This window comes from Oncorhynchus keta, chromosome 34 (genome assembly GCF_023373465.1).
Source record: "Oncorhynchus keta strain PuntledgeMale-10-30-2019 chromosome 34, Oket_V2, whole genome shotgun sequence".
Lineage (NCBI taxonomy): Eukaryota > Metazoa > Chordata > Actinopteri > Salmoniformes > Salmonidae > Oncorhynchus > Oncorhynchus keta.
The window spans coordinates 37,006,374-37,027,935 of NC_068454.1; the positions used below are offsets into that span (position 1 = coordinate 37,006,374).

General features: G+C 55.9%; 1 protein-coding gene across 2 annotated transcripts in view; it reads right to left on the minus strand.

Moving 5' to 3' along the window:
* agps (alkylglycerone phosphate synthase) overlaps positions 1-21,562 on the minus strand; it is a 52,186-nt gene that overhangs the window by 5,242 nt on the left and 25,382 nt on the right. Inside the window, exons 11-19 of one of the 2 annotated variants that reach the window (XM_052493781.1) lie at positions 11,520-11,647; positions 10,882-10,933; positions 7,354-7,430; positions 7,130-7,242; positions 5,646-5,715; positions 5,198-5,259; positions 4,151-4,240; positions 733-832; positions 492-549 (exon numbers count right to left, since the gene is read on the minus strand). In XM_052493781.1, coding sequence (XP_052349741.1) covers positions 492-549; positions 733-832; positions 4,151-4,240; positions 5,198-5,259; positions 5,646-5,715; positions 7,130-7,242; positions 7,354-7,430; positions 10,882-10,933; positions 11,520-11,647 — 750 coding nt within the window. The remainder of the gene's footprint in view (positions 1-491; positions 550-732; positions 833-4,150; positions 4,241-5,197; positions 5,260-5,645; positions 5,716-7,129; positions 7,243-7,353; positions 7,431-10,881; positions 10,934-11,519; positions 11,648-21,562) is intronic. The other variant, XM_052493782.1, reaches the window with a different exon arrangement.

The following is a 21,562-nucleotide window of genomic DNA, read 5'->3' on the forward strand; positions in this document are numbered from 1 at the left end:
TCCTGACAGGCGTGATGAATAGCCTAAAGTGATGTATGAAAACAGCCAGGCGGATGGCAATATAGATAAGGTAAGGTAGCCATTTGGGTTAGCCCTGATAGGGTACCAACAGAGCCGTTTTCCCCCCTCGCTCCCCTGCTCACGTTTCATTTGGCTCGTGTTGAACAAAAGAGCCACGGCAGACTGTCTGCGCTGTGGGGAAGTTTGGACGCCCCAAGGAAGCAATGAAAGGTCTCCTCCTAGCCAAAAGAGGCTTTCAAAAGACCGTTCTTTGCCTGCTTTCTTACATAGAGCAGCATACCGAAAGAACCTGTCAGACTACCCTAATGGGACTTTAAACCACTGCCCTGCCACCCATCTCTAAGTGAGGAGGCAGGGCAGTAAGCATGAATGTTGTCGGGTTTTGGAGCCAAAAGGAACGGTGCCAAAGCGTGCTGACATGGTTAGATGTAGGGATACTTCTAGATGTAGGGATGTTCACTTGACTGTACCTCCGTGGTGGTGCGAGAGGCTTCCTCCATTGGCTAGGATCTCCTCTCTAGCGGCGTGCTATAGGAATGGACAACAGACGACACATCAGTGAACCCCTCATTTCCACAATGACCATCGTCACCCTTAACTATGGTGGTCATGCATCCTCCTGAGTGGTAACGGTTAAGAGTTTCAGGTCGGAAATGACGCATGTCTGTGAATGGGAAGCGAGTACATATTCGGAGTGCTGTGTAGATTTACCTCCACTCGTTCATACGCATGTACTGGGTCCGCCAGTCCTCTGTAGTTGAAGGCAAAGTAGAAGTAAACACACGCGCCAGCGTCATAGGTCTGAGTCACTCTGCAAGGCAAGAGCAAAGGGTCTCAACATGACAGTGTTCACAACAGAGAATAAAAGGCTGGGTTGTGTTCTTAAATGCTTTCGTCCACACGTGTCCCACTGCAATCTCTCTCCACATGAATCCAAAGAGAGCATCGTTTAGTAGAACCAAAATCAATTTTCTAACAATAAATGCTTTTTTTCTTCTTTTCTCTCTCTCTCCCTCTCTCTCATTGGAATCGGAGAGCAGACGGATGGAGCCGAGAGGCTGGTGTTTTCTCGTGAACCTCTGACCCCAATTCTCCCTCATGTTTTCTAAGACGCGGAGGAGATGCGCTGGATCAGTCACCTTTAATAACATCCCATTATCAGGACATTGAATGGCCATCAGCACACTTTGATTGGATTATCTGAGCTACGTTTACAATGGTTCAGGACACAATATGCTTCAACACTGGCTGTCCGCAACTGGCTAAAAGATTGTGCTTTCACATGAATACGCAAAACAAGAAATTATAATAATAACTGACATTTTGCACAGTTCAAAAGATGAATACTATTTGAAAACGTTACGTGCTTCCTTTTAAGAAGCGCAGGGCTAATATGATAAAATGCTCGATTCCCTTATCATTAAACATTTATTGGATATTAACCATCTTAGTAGGCATGTGCATATTTACTATAACTCTAACCAGGGCAAAAAGATCTGCATTGAAAATTCAACTAAACCCTTATCAATGAAACACTGTGCTTCAGGGAAAGGAAACACCAGTACAAGAGTCTGTGTTGTTTTTCTCTAGCCCCCCGTCTCCTCACTGTGTTGTTTTTCTCTAGCCCCCAGTCTCCTCACTGTGTTGTTTTTCTCTAGCCCCCCAGTCTCCTCACTGTGTTGTTTTTCTCTAGCCCCCCGTCTCCTCACTGTGTTGTTTTTCTCTAGCCCCCCGTCTCCTCACTGTGTTGTTTTTCTCTAGCCCCCGTCTCCTCACTGTGTTGTTTTTCTCTAGCCCCCCGTCTCCTCACTGTGTTGTTTTTCTCTAGCCCCCCGTCTCCTCACTGTGTTGTTTTTTCTCTAGCCCCCGTCTCCTCACTGTGTTGTTTTTTTCTAGCCCCCCCCCCGTCTCCTCACTGTGTTGTTTTTCTCTAGCCCCCCGTCTCCTCACTGTGTTGTTTTTCTCTAGCCCCCCGTCTCCTCACTGTGTTGTTTTTCTCTAGCCCCCAGTCTCCTCACTGTGTTGTTTTTCTCTAGCCCCCCAGTCTCCTCACTGTGTTGTTTTTCTCTAGCCCCCCGTCTCCTCACTGTGTTGTTTTTCTCTAGCCCCCCGTCTCCTCACTGTGTTGTGTCTCCTCACTGCGTTGTTTTTTCTCGTCTCCTCAGCCCCCCGTCTCCTCACTGTGTTGTGTTTTCTCTAGCCCCCGTCTCCTCACTGTGTTGTTTTCTCTAGCCCCCCGTCTCCTCACTGTGTTGTGTTGTTTTTCTCTAGCCCCCAGTCTCCTCCTGTGCTGTTTGTTTTTCTAGCCCCCCATCTCCTCACTGTGTTGTTTTCTCTCTCCTCACTGTGTTGTTTTTTCTCTCAGCCCCCCGTCTCCTCACTGTGTTGTTTTTCTCTAGTCTCCTCACTGTGTTGTTTTTCTCTAGCCCCCGTCTCCTCCTGTGTTGTCTCCCGTCTCCTCACTGTGTTGTTTTGCTCTAGCCCCCCGTCTCCTCACTGTGTTGTTTTTCTCTAGCCCCCCGTCTCCTCACTGTGTTGTTTTTCTCTAGCCCCCCCCCCGTCTCCTCACTGTGTTGTTTTCTCTAGCCCCCCCCCCGTCTCCTCACTGTGTTGTTTTTCTCTAGCCCCCCGTCTCCTCACTGTGTTGTTTTTTTTTTTCTCTCAGTTTTCTCTAGCCCCCGTCCCCCTGTGTTGTCTCCTCACTGTGTTGTTTTTCTCTAGCCCCCGTCTCGTCACTGTGTTGTTTTTCTCTAGCCCCCGTCTCCTCACTGTGTTGTTTTCTCTAGCCCCCCGTCTCCTCACTGTGTTGTTTTTTCTAGCCCCCGTCTCTCACTGTGTTGTTTTTCTCCCCCCGTCTCCTCACTGTGTTGTGTTTCTCTCAGTTTTCTCTAGCCCCCCCCCGTCTCCTCACTGTGTTGTTTTCTCTAGCCCCCCGTCTCCTCACTGTGTTGTGTTTGTGTTGTTTTCTAGCCCCCCGTCTCCTCACTGTGTTGTTGTTTTCTCTAGCCCCCAGTCTCCTCACTGTGTTGTTTTTCTCTAGCCCCCCGTCTCCTCACTGTGTTGTTTTTCTCTAGCCCCCCAGTCTCCTCACTGTGTTGTTTTTCTCTAGCCCCCGTCTCCTCACTGTGTTGTTTTTCTCTAGCCCCCGTCTCCTCACTGTGTTGTTTTTTTCTCTCGCCCCAGTCTCCTCACTGTGTTGTTTTGCTCTAGCCCCCCCGTCTCCTCACTGCGTTGTTTTTCTCTAGCCCCCAGTCTCCTCACTGTGTTGTGTTGTTTTCTCTAGCCCCCGTCTCCTCACTGTGTTGTGTTTCTCTAGCCCCCCGTCTCCTCACTGTGTTGTTTGTTTTTGTGTTGTTTTCTCTAGCCCCCCGTCTCCTCACTGTGTTGTTTTTTCTCTAGCCCCCGTCTCTCACTGTGTTGTTTTTCTCTAGCCCCCGTCTCCTCACTGTGTTGTTTTGCTCTAGCCCCCCCGTCTCCTCGCTGTGTTGTTTTTTTCTCTAGCCCCCGTCTCCTCACTGTGTTGTTTTGCTCTAGCCCCCCGTCTCCTCACTGTGTTGTTTTTCTCTAGCCCCCCGTCTCCTCACTGTGTTGTTTTTCTCTAGCCCCCTTCTCCTCTGTGTTTTTCTCTAGCCCCCCTTCTCCTCTGTTTTTACTCTAGCCCCCAGTCTCTTTTGAGGAGTTGTGGGAAGAGCTGTTGTTCCTGTGACGTGGCCCATCGCTCGGAGGGTGTACTGGCTTCTAGAGGTTAAATGGGCAAATCAATCATGTGACAGACTGCAGGCGGGAAATAAATGGCTGAAGCCTAATCAGGTTGGGGCCTAATCTGTCCACAGTGAGCAAGGAGCAGGCAGTCTGTGCGTGTGTGGCCAGGTCACACAGGGAAGGTCACACAGGACTCCTCTCTTGCCTGCGCGCACACACACTACTGGCCCACTCATTGCAGGGAACACGTTTTAGAAGATCTAATCATAGGATATGATCAACCACACGGGTCAAATATGTACACAAGTTGAATCATGGAGTTAGAGATGCAGAGGTACATGTCGAGGATTTTTTAACATGATCTCCACGATGTCAGCAAGTGTGTTGTCGAAACCAAGACGGCTGAAAGGTCTCCTCCTAAACGTACCTGCATGAGGTCAAGGGTTGAAACTGGACCCCTCGCTCTTTACACTCTCGGTTAATACGCTCTTTGACATTCCGGCAAAGGTCCAACACCCTGAAGAAAGACAACAGGCGAGAAAAACATAAAGACTAGCATGTTCTCCTGAAGAGGAGCAGACTGTTAGGACATGTTGAAAGCCCTGTCTGAGACCCAGTAATGCACTATATAGGGAATAGGGTGCACAGCCCCATGATTTAACCCAGTACGACAGGTGGAGCCGAGCTGTCGTGAGTTATGTGAAGAGAAGGCCTCTGGCCCTGCACTGTGGGGTACACAGACAGAGAGACAGACAAGGTGGAGAACCTCACACCATTATGGAGACTGTAGTGCTAGGTATTTGTAGCTGGGAGAGACTGGCTCACTCTGTTCTCTAATGGCCGTCACTCCCGGGCATGTGCAGCCTAGTGTGGAGAGATGGAGGAGGAAGAGGGGTAATGAGCCCTGAACATATGCTCGCCCGCTAACCCCCATCAGGCAGTCTACACAGTGGGGTGCTGAGCACGCGTGTGTGTTGGTGTCCATGTGTGTGTGTGTCTGCCCGTCTGTCTGTGAAAAGGGGGGTGTACTCTCCTGAGATATCGCTTTAAGGTGCAAGGGAGTCAGTCATTTTTTTGTTCATGTGTGGGAAGAACTGTGTGGTTTCATAATGGGAAGGTTTTTTTACACTGAATTTCCTACACTGTATGTTGGATATTCATGTTCAATCTCACACCCAGCAGCACACATTAATGCATCACACTGGCCATGTCTCTCTCTTTCCCTATCGCGCCCCCCCTGCACAGAGTCAGGCTGGGGCTGGAGGGGCAGGCTTCCCTCCCACGCACAGCCAGTTAATGGAGGGAGGAGGCAGGCATGAAGGTGAATGTCAGAGAGGGAGTAGGGGTTGAGATACTTGTCTTTGGGGCTCTTCAAACTGACTGTGTGGGAAGAGAGTGATGTCGAATTGTCACACCAGTTCAGAGACACTCGTTCATTCACAAAGGTTAAACAAGCTGCCATCTTTGTCTTTACCTGTCCCAAGGCACCGATGTCTCAAATGATTCTGCGACCACGTAGTAGTCCATCCCCAAGTCCTGTTAAATAAACCGCAAGACAAATGCTGAAGTAGAACATAATAGCACGGGGCTTGGATTTGAGAAGGGGACAATATATGATCAAATAAAATAACTATTATTGGAAGTCAAAGAAAAAAAGAGGCACACAATATAAGAGCTTTTCACTGTCAATTGCTCATGTCCAGATTCCTCGAATGACAACATGACATCCCTGCTGAACAGAGGCGCCAGATATCTCAGAGGTCACATTCTGCAGCCTTTGTGTTCATGTTCCTTCTATCCTATCAGTTGACAGAGGTCTCTATCTGCCCCTGTGAGCAGTGCCCCCCCCCCCTCCCCGAGCTGTCTCTGGACACTAGGAGAGTATGGCAGAATAGAGGAGAAGAGGGGGAGAAGTGACCCACCCGGAGGTAAGCGATGACGAAGGTCAGAATGTAGCCTCTCTGTCCATTGTCCTCTCCAGCTGCCAGGCCCCTGGAAAAAGATAAGTTAAATATTAACAGGTTCCTTTCTGGCCCTGTCATCTCTCACTGACCACAGCTGCCTGTGATGCCCATCAGTACCATTCACTGCCACAATGTTCAAATCAATGATTGCCGCTCTGTGCCTCCCTGCGGGTCAACCACACATCCATCACCCACCAAGGGTAATAACATTTTCAACCAACAACCCAAATTAAATCAGGACGCACTCATTAAGAAATCACTAAATTGATTTACCTGTAATTCTCCCCAAATTTCTTAAAACCAGAAGACAATATCCCTTACAGACCCACCCAATCGATCACAGGCTCTCGACAAGTGATGATGAAATGATGGAAAAACTAAAACACAACACACTGCCTGGTAGGTGAGGCCTGTTCAATGATTAAACTTGTGAATCGGTCAGGATAATACCTGAGGGCACAAAGCCAGTGACCTGAGGAATGGACTGGAAGCTGTGCACTGGGCCAAGGAGCAACACTAATACACAATCCATAGGGTCACCAAGACAATAACAGTATTTCTCATGGGTCCAGTGTTTTCATGAAAGGTTTGTTTATGATGACTAGGTACAGAGCAGATGAGGTGTGTTCAGGGGGATGAAGAAGTGAGTTATTTGCTACAGTATGTTCCGATTCCTCTTTAATGGTGTGGAACAGTGTGGTTCCGGTCAGGGTGGGACCCCCAGCCCAGCGTAGGCCCCCAGGCACCTCAGACATGGCGATGAAGCCGTGCTGTAAGGCCCAAGTCCCTACTCGCTGACCTCTGTGGCACTACACACGACAACACACTTTTGTATATGTAATCGATTACTTTGGGCCTTTCAGTTGTATACGGGGTTGTTAGAAGAGCGAAGGAATGTCTCCAGAATTCCACGAGTGCAGGTGAATTGAACATGTTGGGGAACTATGAGGAACCCAGGTTTGTTGCTATTGTAGTTAAGGTGCACACATACAGAATGGAGAGAGATAGCATTCCTTTCAGGCTGATAGATCACTTATTTCCACCAGGGCCTCTATTGATCTGCCTCACAATCAATCAGAATAGCCCCCCCCCCACACACACACACACACACACCAAAGTAGGTCTGACAGGAGGACGGCCACAGGTGATCCATCACATTGCTCTTTATACTTGGTCTTAGATTGGTTCAAACACACCACCTTCAGCCTGAGGGGCCAAGCTCTTCCACTATGGAAATGGAATGCCTCTAAGCAAGGCCTAAGGCAGATTTCTCACAATGAGGAGTGTACCAGGTACCAACTGTAGTTTTGTCTTGTGTTGTATGTAACCTGTGCACTGAAGACAGTCTCCCAGAATAAAAGGGGGAATTTAACCCTCACAAATTTAGGATGCATGTTGGGTAACATCTGCTGACCTGAGAGAAGGAAATGGGGGCTACTTACCCAAATGTTGCAGCAATATCGTAAACTTGTTTTTCGTGCTGCAAGACCCTCTCGCGGTCCCCTTCGAAGAGCAGGGTGGCAACAACCAACTGGTGGGGGTCGAAACCTTTGAACTGGGAAAAAAAACAGGGAAGAAAAATTGGTTTAACCCTTTCCAGGAAGTACAAATGACATACAAAAAGAGAAATGAGGAGTAGTATTTCTGCCAAATCATTAAGAATTACCTTGGTGATGTAGAATTTCTTTAACCCTTCCACAAAATTTGTGAAAATGGACGACACTTGAGGTTTCAGGGCATGACCTGTAGAAACAGAAGGGCCAAGTAAGTCCCTTAACTCAAAAGCCAAGTGGACCTCTGTCTTTTCTCTTTTGGACAATACAGTTTAGAGGAACTACCGATATCATTTATTCACACATTTGGTCACACTCAGCCCACCCATCTCCTGCCTGTTTCCTCCAGGACTAACATGGCAACTGAGTCACATTTTTTTAGGTGTGGAAACAAAAGGAGGAAAATAAATGGTAACATTTGAATAACTTTACAAGTGCCTGCGACAGGGACAATAAATCAGTGGGTTTCCGAGGGGAAGTGGGCTTGACACGGCCATATCAGTCTTCCTCAGCCACCGCGCGTTTTGATTTATTCGTGATCGGACACACAAAGCGCCTGTGGACAAGCTGAAGTGAGGGTCTGGAGCCGATGGGATGGTTATCAATCACAGTGGGGTAGAGTCCTGGGTGACTCTGTGGAGTCTGAACACTTCATTTCTTTCCCCTACGTCTCAGTCTCTTCATCACTTAGTGTTCCAATTGCTTCCATTCCAAATTTGATCGTGGGTCTTTAGGTCTCCCGCAGCCATCACGCTCATTAATGAAATACTCAACGACCAGAGAGGAGAGGGATTATACATACAGCGTGTCATTCTCCCCCCAGTCTGCCTTTTGTTCATTTAATACATGTCAACGGCTAACATACCACTTGCCATATTCATCATACTAGCGTATTGAGATAAGTGGCCCCTATATTTTATATATTTTACTTTGTACAATTCGGGAATGAGCAGGCCCATTGAATACATCAGATCCCTTCACTCAGCAGCCAGGGGAATTAAAAGGGAAGGCAACCCAGCAAACAAAAACTGGTTCTGTGAACATTCCCAGAACATTCATTAGACTGCCCCCAAAACGTTCTAATAACACAAACTGTACAGGTGATTATACAGTGTTTGTATAAAACATTTGCCTGACGTTGCAAGAACATTCACAGAACACATTCTGTTACATTACCTGGAAACCTAATTTAAAAAAAAAACGTTCTGTGGTGATTGTTACAGACGTTGTGCACAACATTTTAGTGGATGCTAGAACATTCCATGAATATCTCATTTAAAACATTAAAATACATGTATTTTCATATTTTTTAAACCAAAAACATTTGAATGTTATCATGCAAATGTTAGATAAAATCCTAACTAGAACTTAATGAGAATGTTCGCTAATATCCTGGGAATGTTCCCGGTTCGCTGGGAAGGCACTAATAAGTCCAAGAAGGTATCCTATCAGTCCAGACTGAGGTTCAGTTATTAGTGAGAAACCTGGTCGCTTCATCTTGCCTGCTTAATGCTAAGAAGTGCTCACTCGGTGAAAAGTGGGAATATAAGGGAGACTAATGAGATCCCAGGAGACTGAAGAACTTTACAAAGATGTCGGGCACCAACGCCCGATACATTCCCCCAGACCTCAAGAAAAATATTGTAAAACTTCAATATAACAACTGCTTAATTGTTGCCAAGGTCATTTTTCATTGGGCTTCAGTCCACGAGTCGTGTGTGTGTGTGTGTGTGTGTGTGTGTGCAGCTAGAAACTCTGCTGAAATAACGCTACATTTAACTTAATGCAATGCAGCAGACAGTCAAAAAGCATACATGAAGAAACGTTGCCAATGCTGCATTCTTTCCTCTAATGGATTGCAGTTGGGGGAGGGGGGCTCACACAAAACCAGGCCAAATGGCAATTAAAAAGAACGTCAGATTCAAGGAATTAGACCATTTTCAAAATACAATGATTGAGCAGAAAGACTTGGCATAGACTCAAGCTGGGAATTGCCGGGCACCTCGCGATATGATATTATCACGATACTTAGGTGCCGATACGATATGTATTGTGATTCTACATGCATTGCGATTCGATACTGTGATTTTATTGAGATTCCATGTTCCAAACATATTCCTCACCATATGTCTGCTGCAGTGGGACAGAGATAGACATGAGAAAACGAGTTTTGATCAGTCCCTATTGAAAAAGAAGACTGAGAAAAGGCTATGAAGGAGTTTTGGTGCAGGAACAGCCAACTAGCGCAAAAATAATATTGCGTTATTGTCAAAACGATGCAATATATCATGAGAAATAATATCCCAATATTGATCCCCCCCATCACTAGAAGGTACTAGCATGTTCCTCAGATTCCAGCCTTGTCTGAGAAAGGCTACAGAGGGGGTTGAACTGTGTAGGGAACTATAGGGAATTACTTAGAAATGGAAACCAGGTCAGCCACACAGCACAGGCCGCATGTGGAGCCAGAGAGCATGTCGGGCACCAACGCCTGATACATCCCCCCCAGACCTCAAGAAAAATATACTTCACTTTGAGCTCCCGTGTTAAACAAAGACACACTGAGTGTACAAAACATTATGAGGTCTTTCCATGACAGACTGACCAGGTGAACGCCAATGATCACTTATTGATGCCACTTGTTAAATCCACTTCAATCAGTGTAGATGAATTGGAGGACACAGGTTAAAAGAAGGATTTTTAAGCCTCGAGACAATTGAGACATGGATTGGGTATGTGTGCCATTCAGAGGGTGAATGGGCAAGACAAAAAAGATTGAAGTGACTTTGAACAGGTTCTGGTAGTAGGTGCCAGGTACACCGGTTTGTGTCAAGAAGTGCAAGGCTGCCGAGTTTTTCACACTCAACCGTTTCCTGTGGTTATCGAGAATGGTCCACTGGCCTCCCGGGTGGCGCAGTGGTTAAGGGCGCTGTACTGCAGCGCCAGCAGAGTCCCTGGGTTCGCGCCCAGGCTCTGTCGTAACCGGCTGCGACCGGGAGGTCCGTGGGGCGACGCACAATTGGCCTAGCGTCGGTTAGGGAGGGCTTGGTCGGTAGGGATGTCCTTGTCTCATCGCGCACCAGCAACTCCTGTGGCGGGCCGGGCGCAGTGCGTGCTAACCAAGGTTGCTAGGTACACGGTGTTTCCTCCGACACATTGGTGCGGCTGGCTTCCGGGTTGGATGCGCGCTGTGTTAAGAAGCAGTACGGCTGGCTGGGTTGTGTATCGGAGGACGCATGACTTTCAACCTTCGTCTCTCCCGAGCCCGTACGGGAGTTGTAGCGATGAGACAAGATAGTAGCTACTACAACAATTGGACACCACGAAATTGGGGAGAAAAAAGGGTTAAAAAAAAAAAATCAAATAAAAAAAACGTATAAAAGAGGTCCACTACCCAAAGGACGCCCGTCCAACTTAACACAACGGTGGGAAGCATTGGGGTCAACGTGGGCCAGCATCCCTGTGGAACACTTTCAATACCTTGAAGAGTCCATGCCCTGACAAATTGAGGCTGTTCTGAGGGTAGTAAAAGGGGGGTGGGGGTGCAACTCAATATTAGGAAAGTGTTCTAATGTTTTATACACACACAATGTAGATGCCTTTGCAGAGATGAAATGGCAGGGTTTTGAATGATGACTTACCAAACTGAAACTGTTCGTTATCCATGAGCCGGATGGATGCAGGTGCACACCTCTTGGGGGGGAGTACAATTTAGGAGCATGTTTCATTTTATTTTGTGCACATTTCCCCATCCCACACTTTATTCTAGTAATTTCCCTAGTGAAAGTTGAACCTGCATTACGTTTGGTAATTTAGAGGAAAAACCTTTGAAATGACATTTGTCACACAATAATACACAACCTGTAGACATGAGCAGACATTCCTGGTCGTGTGTGGATCCCCGTACATGAAAAGCCACGGCTCAATGGTCCATACCTTAAATTGTGTGCTATACTAGTGTACCGACTCAACTCAGTTCTGTTACGAACGGAGCTGCACAAATCATATGCTTGTAGTCATCGATAATGGTTGCATCAGCACTGCCCAGTAAGGGTGAAAAGAGGTAGCTTAATCGTTATTATGGTCTTCATTATCATTCAAATTAATTCCTTCCCAGAATTGGAGATCTGCCCATCATTAACTGACCCCTTTGTTTGTATTGCATTGATCTGCACTGTTCAATACCTGCATAGTTTAGCTACTGTTCTCATTGTAATTATGATGTAGCCTATAGGTTACATTGTACAAACACTCAACACAAGATGGTAATGGTCTTTACCTGCTTGGCTACCTCTCGTAAGCAGGCCACTCCCGCCTCAAAGTTTGGGAAGACCACCGAGCCGTACTTCTGGTACTCGGGGATTGGTCGGATCTTCATCGTTACCTCGGTAACCACACCAAGAGTTCCTAGGGTAAAAACACAAGGGGACACACAATAGAAACAGAGATTCTCACGCAATAACGATTTCGAAACAATAGCCTGACATTGGTTGGGGTTAGGTTTGATTGATAATTGAAGCGGTAATGCCTGACATTGGTTGGGGTTAGGTTTGATTGATAATTGAAGCGGTAATGCCTGACATTGGTTGGGGTTAGGTTTGATTGATAATTGAAGCGGTAATGCCTGACATTGGTTGGGGTTAGGTTTGATTGATAATTGAAGCGGTAATGCCTGACATTGGTTGGGGTTAGGTTTGATTGATAATTGAAGCGGTAATGCCTGACTTGACCAACTGGGTTGGTGACGACCAGTGGTGTAGTGGAGGGTAACCACATGTAAAACGCCGTTTCCGCACCTTTAAAAAAAATTGTGCAAGCGTTCATCCACCTGGTTTCTTTACCACCACATCACTGGTGGTGACCTGTGTGTCACCTTTCACCTCTTGTGATCTGGTTTCATGCTGCTCACAGGAGACCAATGAGATTTATCGAGGAAATAAAACAGGTCCATATCAAAGGAAGGCCAACACCCAGGGTTCCCAGCTAACCTCTGACCCCACAAAGTATCCACTGTCTCTGTAGCTTTTACGTGTCATGTTCCACGTAGAATTTTCCCTGCCGCAAAAATATCCAAAATGGACCCCTATTCCCTTTATAGAGCACTATTTCTTATCAGTGCCCATAGGGCTCTGGTAAAAAGTAGTGCACTATTGAAGGAAGAGGGTGCCATTTGGGACGCACTAGTCCCTTAAGGAAGGTTCTCTATCAAAACAGACAACGCCATTTCCTGTGTTTCAGAAAAACTAACAAAGAGGTTGTAGAAAAGGATGACAATTTGAATGCAGATGCATGTTATTGACATGGACGGACTCCCAAATGGCAAACTATGGACAACTAATGAAACTAACTACGCAGTAAACACACCAATAAAGGAATCCTGTTTTGCTTTGCTCTGTTTACAAATCCCACGGAGAGTATAGATGCAGTAACTGGCTCAAAGACAAAGACTTATCTTAATCACCGTAAATAGTGATAACCTCAGAGTCACCTGTTAATAATTCTGCGGGAGGAAATCAAAACGTGATTTTTCATTTAATATATTGTTGTTAATTACTATTTCCATATAAAAAAACAGATGTCTTGATAATGGCTAAATGAGTGTTTATGAACGTTGGCTAATTTGAGAAAATATCCACAATAATTGCATACTGTCAGATCAAGTTGAACCATACATTGTCTTGATCTATTATTGGCTCTCAATTCACAAGTTTCCTCAAAATAAAATCATCAATAACATTTTCTGAAATCTCAAAAATACAGAACCTTTTCCTTCAGATGAATCTGTAATTCTGTAAATGTGTACTTGACTGATGTACAGCCAGATCCATTAGAGGCTGTCCTGTGCATGCCAGGGCCGTTAATGAGCCCTTTAATGAGACACTACATGCCACATGCTGCTCTCTAGTGGCCCAACCAAGAACGTGACTCCATCATCACCCCTCGGCACATACCCTGGGCCTCGTCACACCCACACTCTGGTGGAGGTAGAACCCACAGCACAGAGACGGGGAGAGCGAGAGAGAGACGGGGAGAGCGAGAGAGAGACGGGGAGAGAGAGAGAGAGACGGGGAGAGAGAGAGACGGGGAGAGAGAGAGAGAGACGGGAGAGAGAGAGAGAGAGACGGGGAGAGAGAGAGAGAGAGACGGGGGAGAGAGGGGGAGAGAGAGAGAGACGGGGGAGAGAGAGAGAGACGGGGGGAGAGAGAGAGAGACGGGGAGAGAGAGAGAGAGACGGGGAGAGAGAGAGAGACGGGGGAGAGAGAGAGGGAGAGAGCGCGAGACGGGGAGAGAGAGAGAGAGGGGAGAGAGCGCGAGACGGGGGGAGAGAGCGCGAGACGGGGGGGGAGAGAGCGCGAGACGGGGGGAGAGAGCGAGACGGGGGGAGAGAGCGAGACGGGGGAAAGAGCGAGACGGGGGGAGAGCGCGAGACGGGGGAGAGAGAGCGAGACGGGGAGAGAGAGCGAGACGGGGAGAGAGAGCGCGAGACGGGGAGAGAGAGCGAGACTGGGGAGAGAGAGCGCGAGACGGGGAGAGAGAGCGCGAGACGGGGAGAGAGAGCGCGAGACGGGGAGAGAGCGAGACGGGGGAGAGGGAGGGAGCGAGACGGACGGACGGACGGAGGGAGCGAGACGGACGGAGGGAGCGAGACGGACGGACGGAGGGAGCGAGACGGACGGACGGAGGGAGCGAGACGGACGGACGGAGGGAGCGAGACGGACGGACGGAGGGAGCGAGACGGACGGACGGAGGGAGCGAGACGGACGGACGGAGGGAGCGAGACGGACGGACGGAGGGAGCGAGACGGACGGACTGAGGGAGCGAGACGGACGGACGGAGGGAGCGAGACGGACGGACGGAGGGAGCGAGACGGACGGACGGAGGGAGCGAGACGGACGGACGGAGGGAGCGAGACGGACGGACGGAGGGAGCGAGACGGACGGACGGAGGGAGCGAGACGGACGGACGGAGGGAGCGAGACGGACGGACGGAGGGAGCGAGACGGACGGACGGAGGGAGAGGAGCGAGACGGACGGACGGAGGGAGCGAGACGGACGGACGGAGGGAGGGAGCGAGACGGACGGACGGAGGGAGCGAGACGGACGGACGGAGGGAGCGAGACGGACGGACGGAGGGAGCGAGACGGACGGACGGACGGAGGGAGCGAGACGGACGGACGGAGGGAGCGAGACGGACGGACGGAGGGAGCGAGACGGACGGACGGACGGAGGGAGCGAGACGGACGGACGGACGGAGGGAGCGAGACGGAAGGACGGACGGAGGGAGCGAGACGGAAGGACGGACGGAGGGAGCGAGACGGACGGACGGACGGAGGGAGCGAGACGGACGGACGGAGGGAGCGAGACGGACGGACGGAGGGAGCGAGACGGAAGGACGGACGGAGGGAGCGAGACGGAAGGACGGACGGAGGGAGCGAGACGGACGGAGCGAGACGGACGGACGGACGGAGGGAGCGAGACGGACGGACGGACGGAGGGAGCGAGACGGACGGACGGACGGAGGGAGCGAGACGGACGGACGGAGGGAGCGAGACGGACGGAGGGAGGGAGCGAGACGGACGGACGGAGGGAGCGAGAGACGGACGGAGGGAGGGAGCGAGACGGACGGAGGGAGGGAGCGAGACGGACGGAGGGAGGGAGCGAGACGGACGGAGGGAGGGAGCGAGACGGACGGAGGGAGGGAGCGAGACGGACGGAGGGAGGGAGCGAGACGGACGGAGGGAGGGAGCGAGACGGACGGAGGGAGGGAGCGAGACGGACGGACGGAGGGAGCGAGACGGACGGAGGGAGGGAGCGAGACGGACGGAGGGAGGGAGCGAGACGGACGGAGGGAGGGAGCGAGACGGACGGACGGAGGGAGCGAGACGGACGGAGCGAGACGGAGGGAGCGAGACGGACGGACGGAGGGAGCGAGACGGACGGAGCGAGACGGACGGAGGGAGCGAGACGGACGGACGGAGGGAGCGAGACGGACGGACGGAGGGAGCGAGACGGACGGACGGAGGGAGCGAGACGGACGGACGGAGGGAGCGAGACGGACGGACGGAGGGAGCGAGACGGACGGACGGACGGAGGGAGCGAGACGGACGGACGGACGGAGGGAGCGAGACGGACGGACGGAGGGAGCGAGACGGACGGACGGAGGGAGCGAGACGGACGGACGGAGGGAGCGAGACGGACGGACGGAGGGAGCGAGACGGACGGACGGACGGAGGGAGCGAGACGGACGGACGGACGGAGCGAGACGGACGGACGGAGGGAGCGAGACGGACGGACGGAGGGAGCGAGACGGACGGACGGAGGGAGCGAGACGGACGGACGGACGGACGGAGCGAGACGGACGGAGCGAGACGGACGGACGGAGGGAGCGAGACGGACGGACGGACGGAGCAAGACGGACGGACGGACGGAGCGAGACGGACGGAGGGAGCGAGACGGACGGAGGGAGCGAGAGGGACGGAGGGAGCGAGAGAGACGGAGGGAGCGAGACGGACGGAGGGAGCGAGACGGACGGAGGGAGCGAGACGGACGGAGGGAGCGAGACGGACGGAGGGAGCGAGACGGACGGAGGGAGCGAGACGGACGGAGGGAGCGAGACGGACGGAGGGAGCGAGACGGACGGAGGGAGCGAGACGGACGGAGGGAGCGAGACGGACGGAGGGAGCGAGACGGACGGAGGGAGCGAGACGGAGGGAGCGAGACGGAGGGAGCGAGACGGAGGGAGCGAGACGGAGGGAGCGAGACGGAGGGAGCGAGACGGAGGGAGCGAGACGGAGGGAGCGAGACGGAGGGAGGAGGGAGGGAGCGAGACGGAGGGAGGGAGCGAGACGGAGGGAGGGAGCGAGAGAGCGAGACGGAGGGAGGGAGCGAGACGGAGGGAGGGAGGGAGGGAGGGAGGGAGCGAGACGGAGGGAGGGAGCGAGACGGAGGGAGGGAGCGAGACGGAGGGAGGGAGCGAGACGGAGGGAGGGAGCGAGACGGAGGGAGGGAGCGAGACGGGAGGGAGGGAGGGAGCGAGACGGGGAGGGAGGGAGGGAGCGAGACGGGAGGGAGGAGGGAGCGAGACGGGAGGGAGCGAGGGAGCGAGACGGAGGGGAGGGAGCGAGACGGGAGGGGTGGGAGCGAGACGGAGGGTGGGAGCGAGACGGAGGGTGGGAGAGACGGAGGGTGGGAGCGAGACGGGAGGGTGGAGGGAGGGAGCGAGACGGAGGGTGGGAGCGAGACGGAGGGAGGGAGCGAGACGGGAGGGAGGGAGCGAGACGGAGGGAGCGAGAGAGCGAGACAGGGAGGGAGGGAGCGAGACGGAGGGAGGGAGCGAGACGGAGGGAGGGAGCGAGACGGAGGGAGGGAGCGAGACGGAGGGAGGGAGCGAGACGGACGGAGGGAGCGAGACGGACGGAGGGAGCGAGACGGACGGACGGTGGGAGCGAGACGGACGGACGGAGCGAGACGGAGGGAGCGAGACGGAGGGAGCGAGACGGAGGGAGCGAGACGGAGGGAGCGAGACGGAGGGAGCGAGACGGAGGGAGCGAGACGGAGGGAGCGAGACGGAGGGAGCGAGACGGAGGGAGCGAGACGGAGGGAGCGAGACGGAGGGAGGGAGACGGAGGGAGGGAGCGAGGAGCGAGACGGAGGGAGGGAGCGAGGGAGCGAGACGGAGGGAGGGAGCGAGACGGAGGGAGGGAGCGAGACGGAGGGAGGGAGCGAGACGGAGGGAGGGAGCGAGACGGAGGGAGGGAGCGAGACGGAGGGAGGGAGCGAGACGGAGGGAGGAGCGAGACGGAGGGAGGGAGCGAGACGGAGGGAGGGAGCGAGAGAGCGAGACGGAGGGAGGGAGCGAGAGAGCGAGACGGAGGGGAGGAGCGAGACGGAGGGAGGGAGCGAGACGGAGGGAGGGAGCGAGGGAGCGAGACGGGAGGGAGCGAGACGGAGGGAGGGAGCGAGGGAGCGAGACGGGAGGGAGCGAGACGGGAGGGAGGGAGGGAGGGAGCGAGACGGAGGGAGCGAGACGGAGGGAGCGAGACGGAGGGAGCGAGACGGAGGGAGCGAGACGGAGGGAGGGAGACGGAGGGAGGGAGACGGAGGGAGCGAGACGGAGGGAGGGAGACGGAGGGAGCGAGACGGAGGGAGCGAGACGGAGGGAGCGAGACGGAGGGAGCGAGACGGAGGGAGGGAGCGAGGGAGCGAGACGGAGGGAGGGAGCGAGAGAGCGAGACGGAGGGAGCGAGACGGAGGGAGGGAGCGAGACGGAGGGAGGGAGCGAGGGAGCGAGACTTGGAGGGAGGGAGGGAGGGAGGGAGCGGAGGGAGCGAGACGGAGGGAGGGAGCGAGACGGAGGGAGGGAGCGAGACGGAGGGAGGGAGGGAGGGACGGAGGGAGGGAGAGGAGAGAGGGAGCGAGACGGAGGGAGGGAGGGAGGGAGCGAGACGGAGGGAGGGAGGGAGGGAGACGGAGGGAGGGAGGGAGCGAGACGGAGGGAGGGAGGGAGGGACGGAGCGAGACGGAGGGAGGGAGGGAGGGACGGAGCGAGACGGAGGGAGGGAGGGAGGGACGGAGCGAGACGGAGGGAGGGAGGGAGGGACGGAGCGAGACGGAGGGAGGGAGGGACGGAGCGAGACGGAGGGAGGGACGGAGCGAGACGGAGGGAGGGACGGAGCGAGACGGAGGGAGGGACGGAGCGAGACGGAGGGAGGGACGGAGCGAGACGGAGGGGAGGGAGGGAGCGAGACGGAGGGAGGGAGCGAGACTGGAGGGAGGGAGGGAGCGAGACTGAGGGAGGGAGGGAGCGAGACGGAGGGAGGGAGCGAGACGGAGGGGGGAGCGAGACGGAGGGGGAGCGAGACGGAGGGGGAGCGAGACGGAGGGTGGAGCGAGACGGAGGGAGCGAGACGGGGAGGGTGGGAGCGAGACGGAGGGAGGGAGGGAGGGAGGTGGGAGCGAGACGGAGGGAGGGGAGGGAGGGAGGGTGGGAGCGAGACGGAGGGAGGGAGGGAGGGAGGGTGGGAGCGAGACGGAGGGAGGGAGGGAGGGAGGGTGGGAGCGAGACGGAGGGAGGGAGGGAGGGAGCGAGACGGAGGGAGGGAGCGAGGGAGCGAGACGGAGGGAGGGAGAGGGAGGGAGGGAGGGAGCGAGACGGAGGGAGGGAGCGAGACGGAGGGGAGGGAGCGAGAGGGAGGGAGGGAGGGAGGGAGCGAGACGGGAGGGAGGGAGGGAGGGAGCGAGACGGAGGGAGGGAGGGAGGGAGCGAGACGGAGGGAGGGAGCGAGGGAGCGGGACGGAGGGGGAGGGAGGGAGCGAGACGGAGGGAGGGAGCGAGACGGAGGGAGGGAGCGAGACGGAGGGAGGAGCGGGAGACGGAGGGAGGGAGGGAGACGGAGGGAGGGAGCGAGACGGAGGGAGGGAGGGAGGGAGCGAGACGGAGGGAGGGAGCGAGACGGAGGGAGGGAGCGAGACGGAGGGAGGGAGCGAGACGGAGGGAGGAGCGAGACGGAGGGAGGGAGCGAGACGGAGGGAGGGAGCGAGACGGAGGGAGGGGGAGCGAGACGGAGGGGGAGCGAGACGGAGGGGGAGCGAGACGGAGGGGGAGGGAGACGAGGGAGGGAGGGAGCGAGACGGAGGGAGGGAGGGAGGGTGGGAGCGAGACGGAGGGAGGGAGGGAGGGAGGTGGGAGCGAGACGGAGGGAGGGAGGGAGGGAGGGTGGGAGCGAGACGGAGGGAGGGAGGGAGCGAGAGGGAGGGAGGGAGGGAGCGAGACGGAGGGAGGGAGGGAGGGAGCGAGACGGAGGGAGGGAGGGAGGGAGCGAGACGGAGGGAGGGAGGGAGGGAGCGAGACGGAGGGAGGGAGGGAGGGAGCGAGACGGGAGGGAGGGAGGGAGGAGCGAGACGGAGGGAGGGAGGGAGGGAGCGAGACGGAGGGAGGGAGGGAGGGAGCGAGACGGAGGGGGAGGGAGGGAGCGAGACGGACGGAGGGAGGGAGGGGGAGCGAGACGGAGGGAGGGAGGGAGGGAGGGAGCGAGACGGAGGGAGGGAGGGAGGGAGCGAGACGGAGGGAGGGAGGGAGGGAGGGAGCGGAGGGAGGGAGGGAGCGAGAGACGGAGGGAGGGAGGGAGCGAGACGGAGGGAGGGAGACGGAGGGAGGGAGGAGCGAGACGGAGGGAGGGAGCGAGGGACGGAGCGAGACGGAGGGAGGGAGGAGGGAGACGGAGCGAGACGGAGGGAGGGAGGGGAGGGAGGAGACGGAGGGAGGGACGGAGGGGGAGGGAGGGAGCGAGACGGAGGGAGGGGGAGGGAGGGAGGGAGCGAGACGGAGGGAGGGGGAGGGAGGGAGGGGGAGCGAGACGGAGGGAGGGAGGGAGGGAGGAGCGAGACGGAGGGAGGGAGGGAGGGAGGGAGCGAGGGACGGAGGGAGGGAGGGAGGGAGGGAGCGAGACGGAGGGAGGGGAGGGAGGGAGGGAGCGAGAGAGACGGAGGGAGGGAGGGAGCGAGACGGACGGAGGGAGGGAGGGAGCGAGACGGGAGGGACGGAGGGAGGGAGGGAGCGAGACGGGAGGGAGGGAGGGAGGGAGGGAGCGAGACGGAGGGAGGGAGGGAGGGAGGGAGCGAGACGGAGGGAGGGAGGGAGACGGAGGGAGGGAGGGAGGGAGCGAGACGGAGGGAGGGAGGGAGGGAGCGAGGGAGGGAGGGAGCGAGACGTAGAGGGGGAGTGAGGGAGGGAGCGAGACGGAGGGGGAGGGAGACGGAGGGGGGAGGGAGGGGGACGGAGGGAGGGAGACGGAGGGAGGGAGGGAGCGAGACGGAGGGAGGGAGCGAGGGGGACGGAGCGAGGGACGGAGCGAGGGAGGAGCGAGGGAGGGACGGAGCGAGGGACGGAGCAAGGGACGGAGGGAGGGAGGGAGCGAGACGGAGCGAGACGGAGGGAGGGAGGGACGGAGCGAGACGGAGGGAGGGAGGGACGGAGCGAGACGGAGGGAGGGAGGGAGGAGCGAGACGGAGGGAGGGAGGGAGGGAGGAGCGAGAGGGGAGGGAGGGAGGGAGGGAGGGAGGGAGACGGAGGGAGGGAGGGAGGGAGGGAGGGAGCGAGACGGAGGGAGGGAGGGAGCGAGACGGAGGGAGCGAGAGGGAGGGGGGAGGAGGGAGGGAGGGGGGAGCGAGACGGGAGGGGGAGCGAGGGAGGGAGGAGGGGGGAGCGAGACGGAGGGGGGAGCGAGACGGAGGGGGGAGCGAGACGGAGGGGGGAGCGAGACGGAGGGGGGAGCGAGACGGAGGGGGAGCGAGACGGAGGGGGGAGCGAGACGGAGGGGGGAGCGAGACGGAGGGGGAGCGAGACGGAGGGGGAGCGAGACGGAGGGGGAGCGAGACGGAGGGGGGAGCGAGACGGAGGGGGGAGCGAGACGGAGGGGGAGCGAGACGGAGGGGGAGCGAGACGGAGGGGGAGCGAGACGGGGAGGGGGAGCGAGACGGAGGGGGAGCGAGACGGAGGGAGGGGGGGGGAGCGAGACGGAGGGAGGGAGCGAGACGGAGGGAGGGAGGGAGGGTGGGGAGCGAGACGGAGGGAGGGAGGGAGGGAGACGGAGGGAGGGAGGGAGGGAGCGAGACGGAGGGAGGGAGGGAGCGAGACGGAGGGAGGGAGGGAGGGAGGAGACGGAGGGAGGGGAGAGCGCGAGAGAGAGAGAGACAGAGAGCGAGAGAGAGAGACAGAGAGCGAGCGAGAGAGAGAGACAGAGAGCGGAGAGAGAGACAGAGAGCGAGAGAGAGGGAGACAGAGAGGAGGAGAGAGAGAGCAGAGACGAGAGAGAGAGAGACAGAGAGCGTGGGAGAGAGAGAGAGACAGAGAGCGCGAGAGAGAGAGACAGAGAGGGAGGGAGGAGACAGAGAGCGCGAGGGAGAGAGACAGAGAGAGAGGGAGAGAGACAGAGAGCGAGAGAGAGAGACAGAGAGCGGAGGGAGGGAGGGAGACAGAGAGCGGAGAGAGAGACAGAGAGCGGAGAGAGAGAGACAGAGAGAGGAGAGACAGAGAGCGAGAGACAGAGAGGGAGAGAGAGAGACAGAGAGGGAGAGAGAGAGACAGAGAGCGGAGAGAGAGAGACAGAGAGCGGAGGGAGAGAGAGACAGAGAGCGAGAGAGAGAGAGACAGAGGGAGCGAGAGAGAGAGACAGAGAGCAGAGAGAGAGAGACAGAGAGCGAGAGAGAGAGACAGAGAGAGCGAGAGAGAGAGCGGAGGAGAGCGAGACAGAGAGACAGACAGAGAGACAGAGAGAGGGAGAGCGAGACAGAGAGGGAGCGCGAGAGCGAGGGAGAGAGCGAG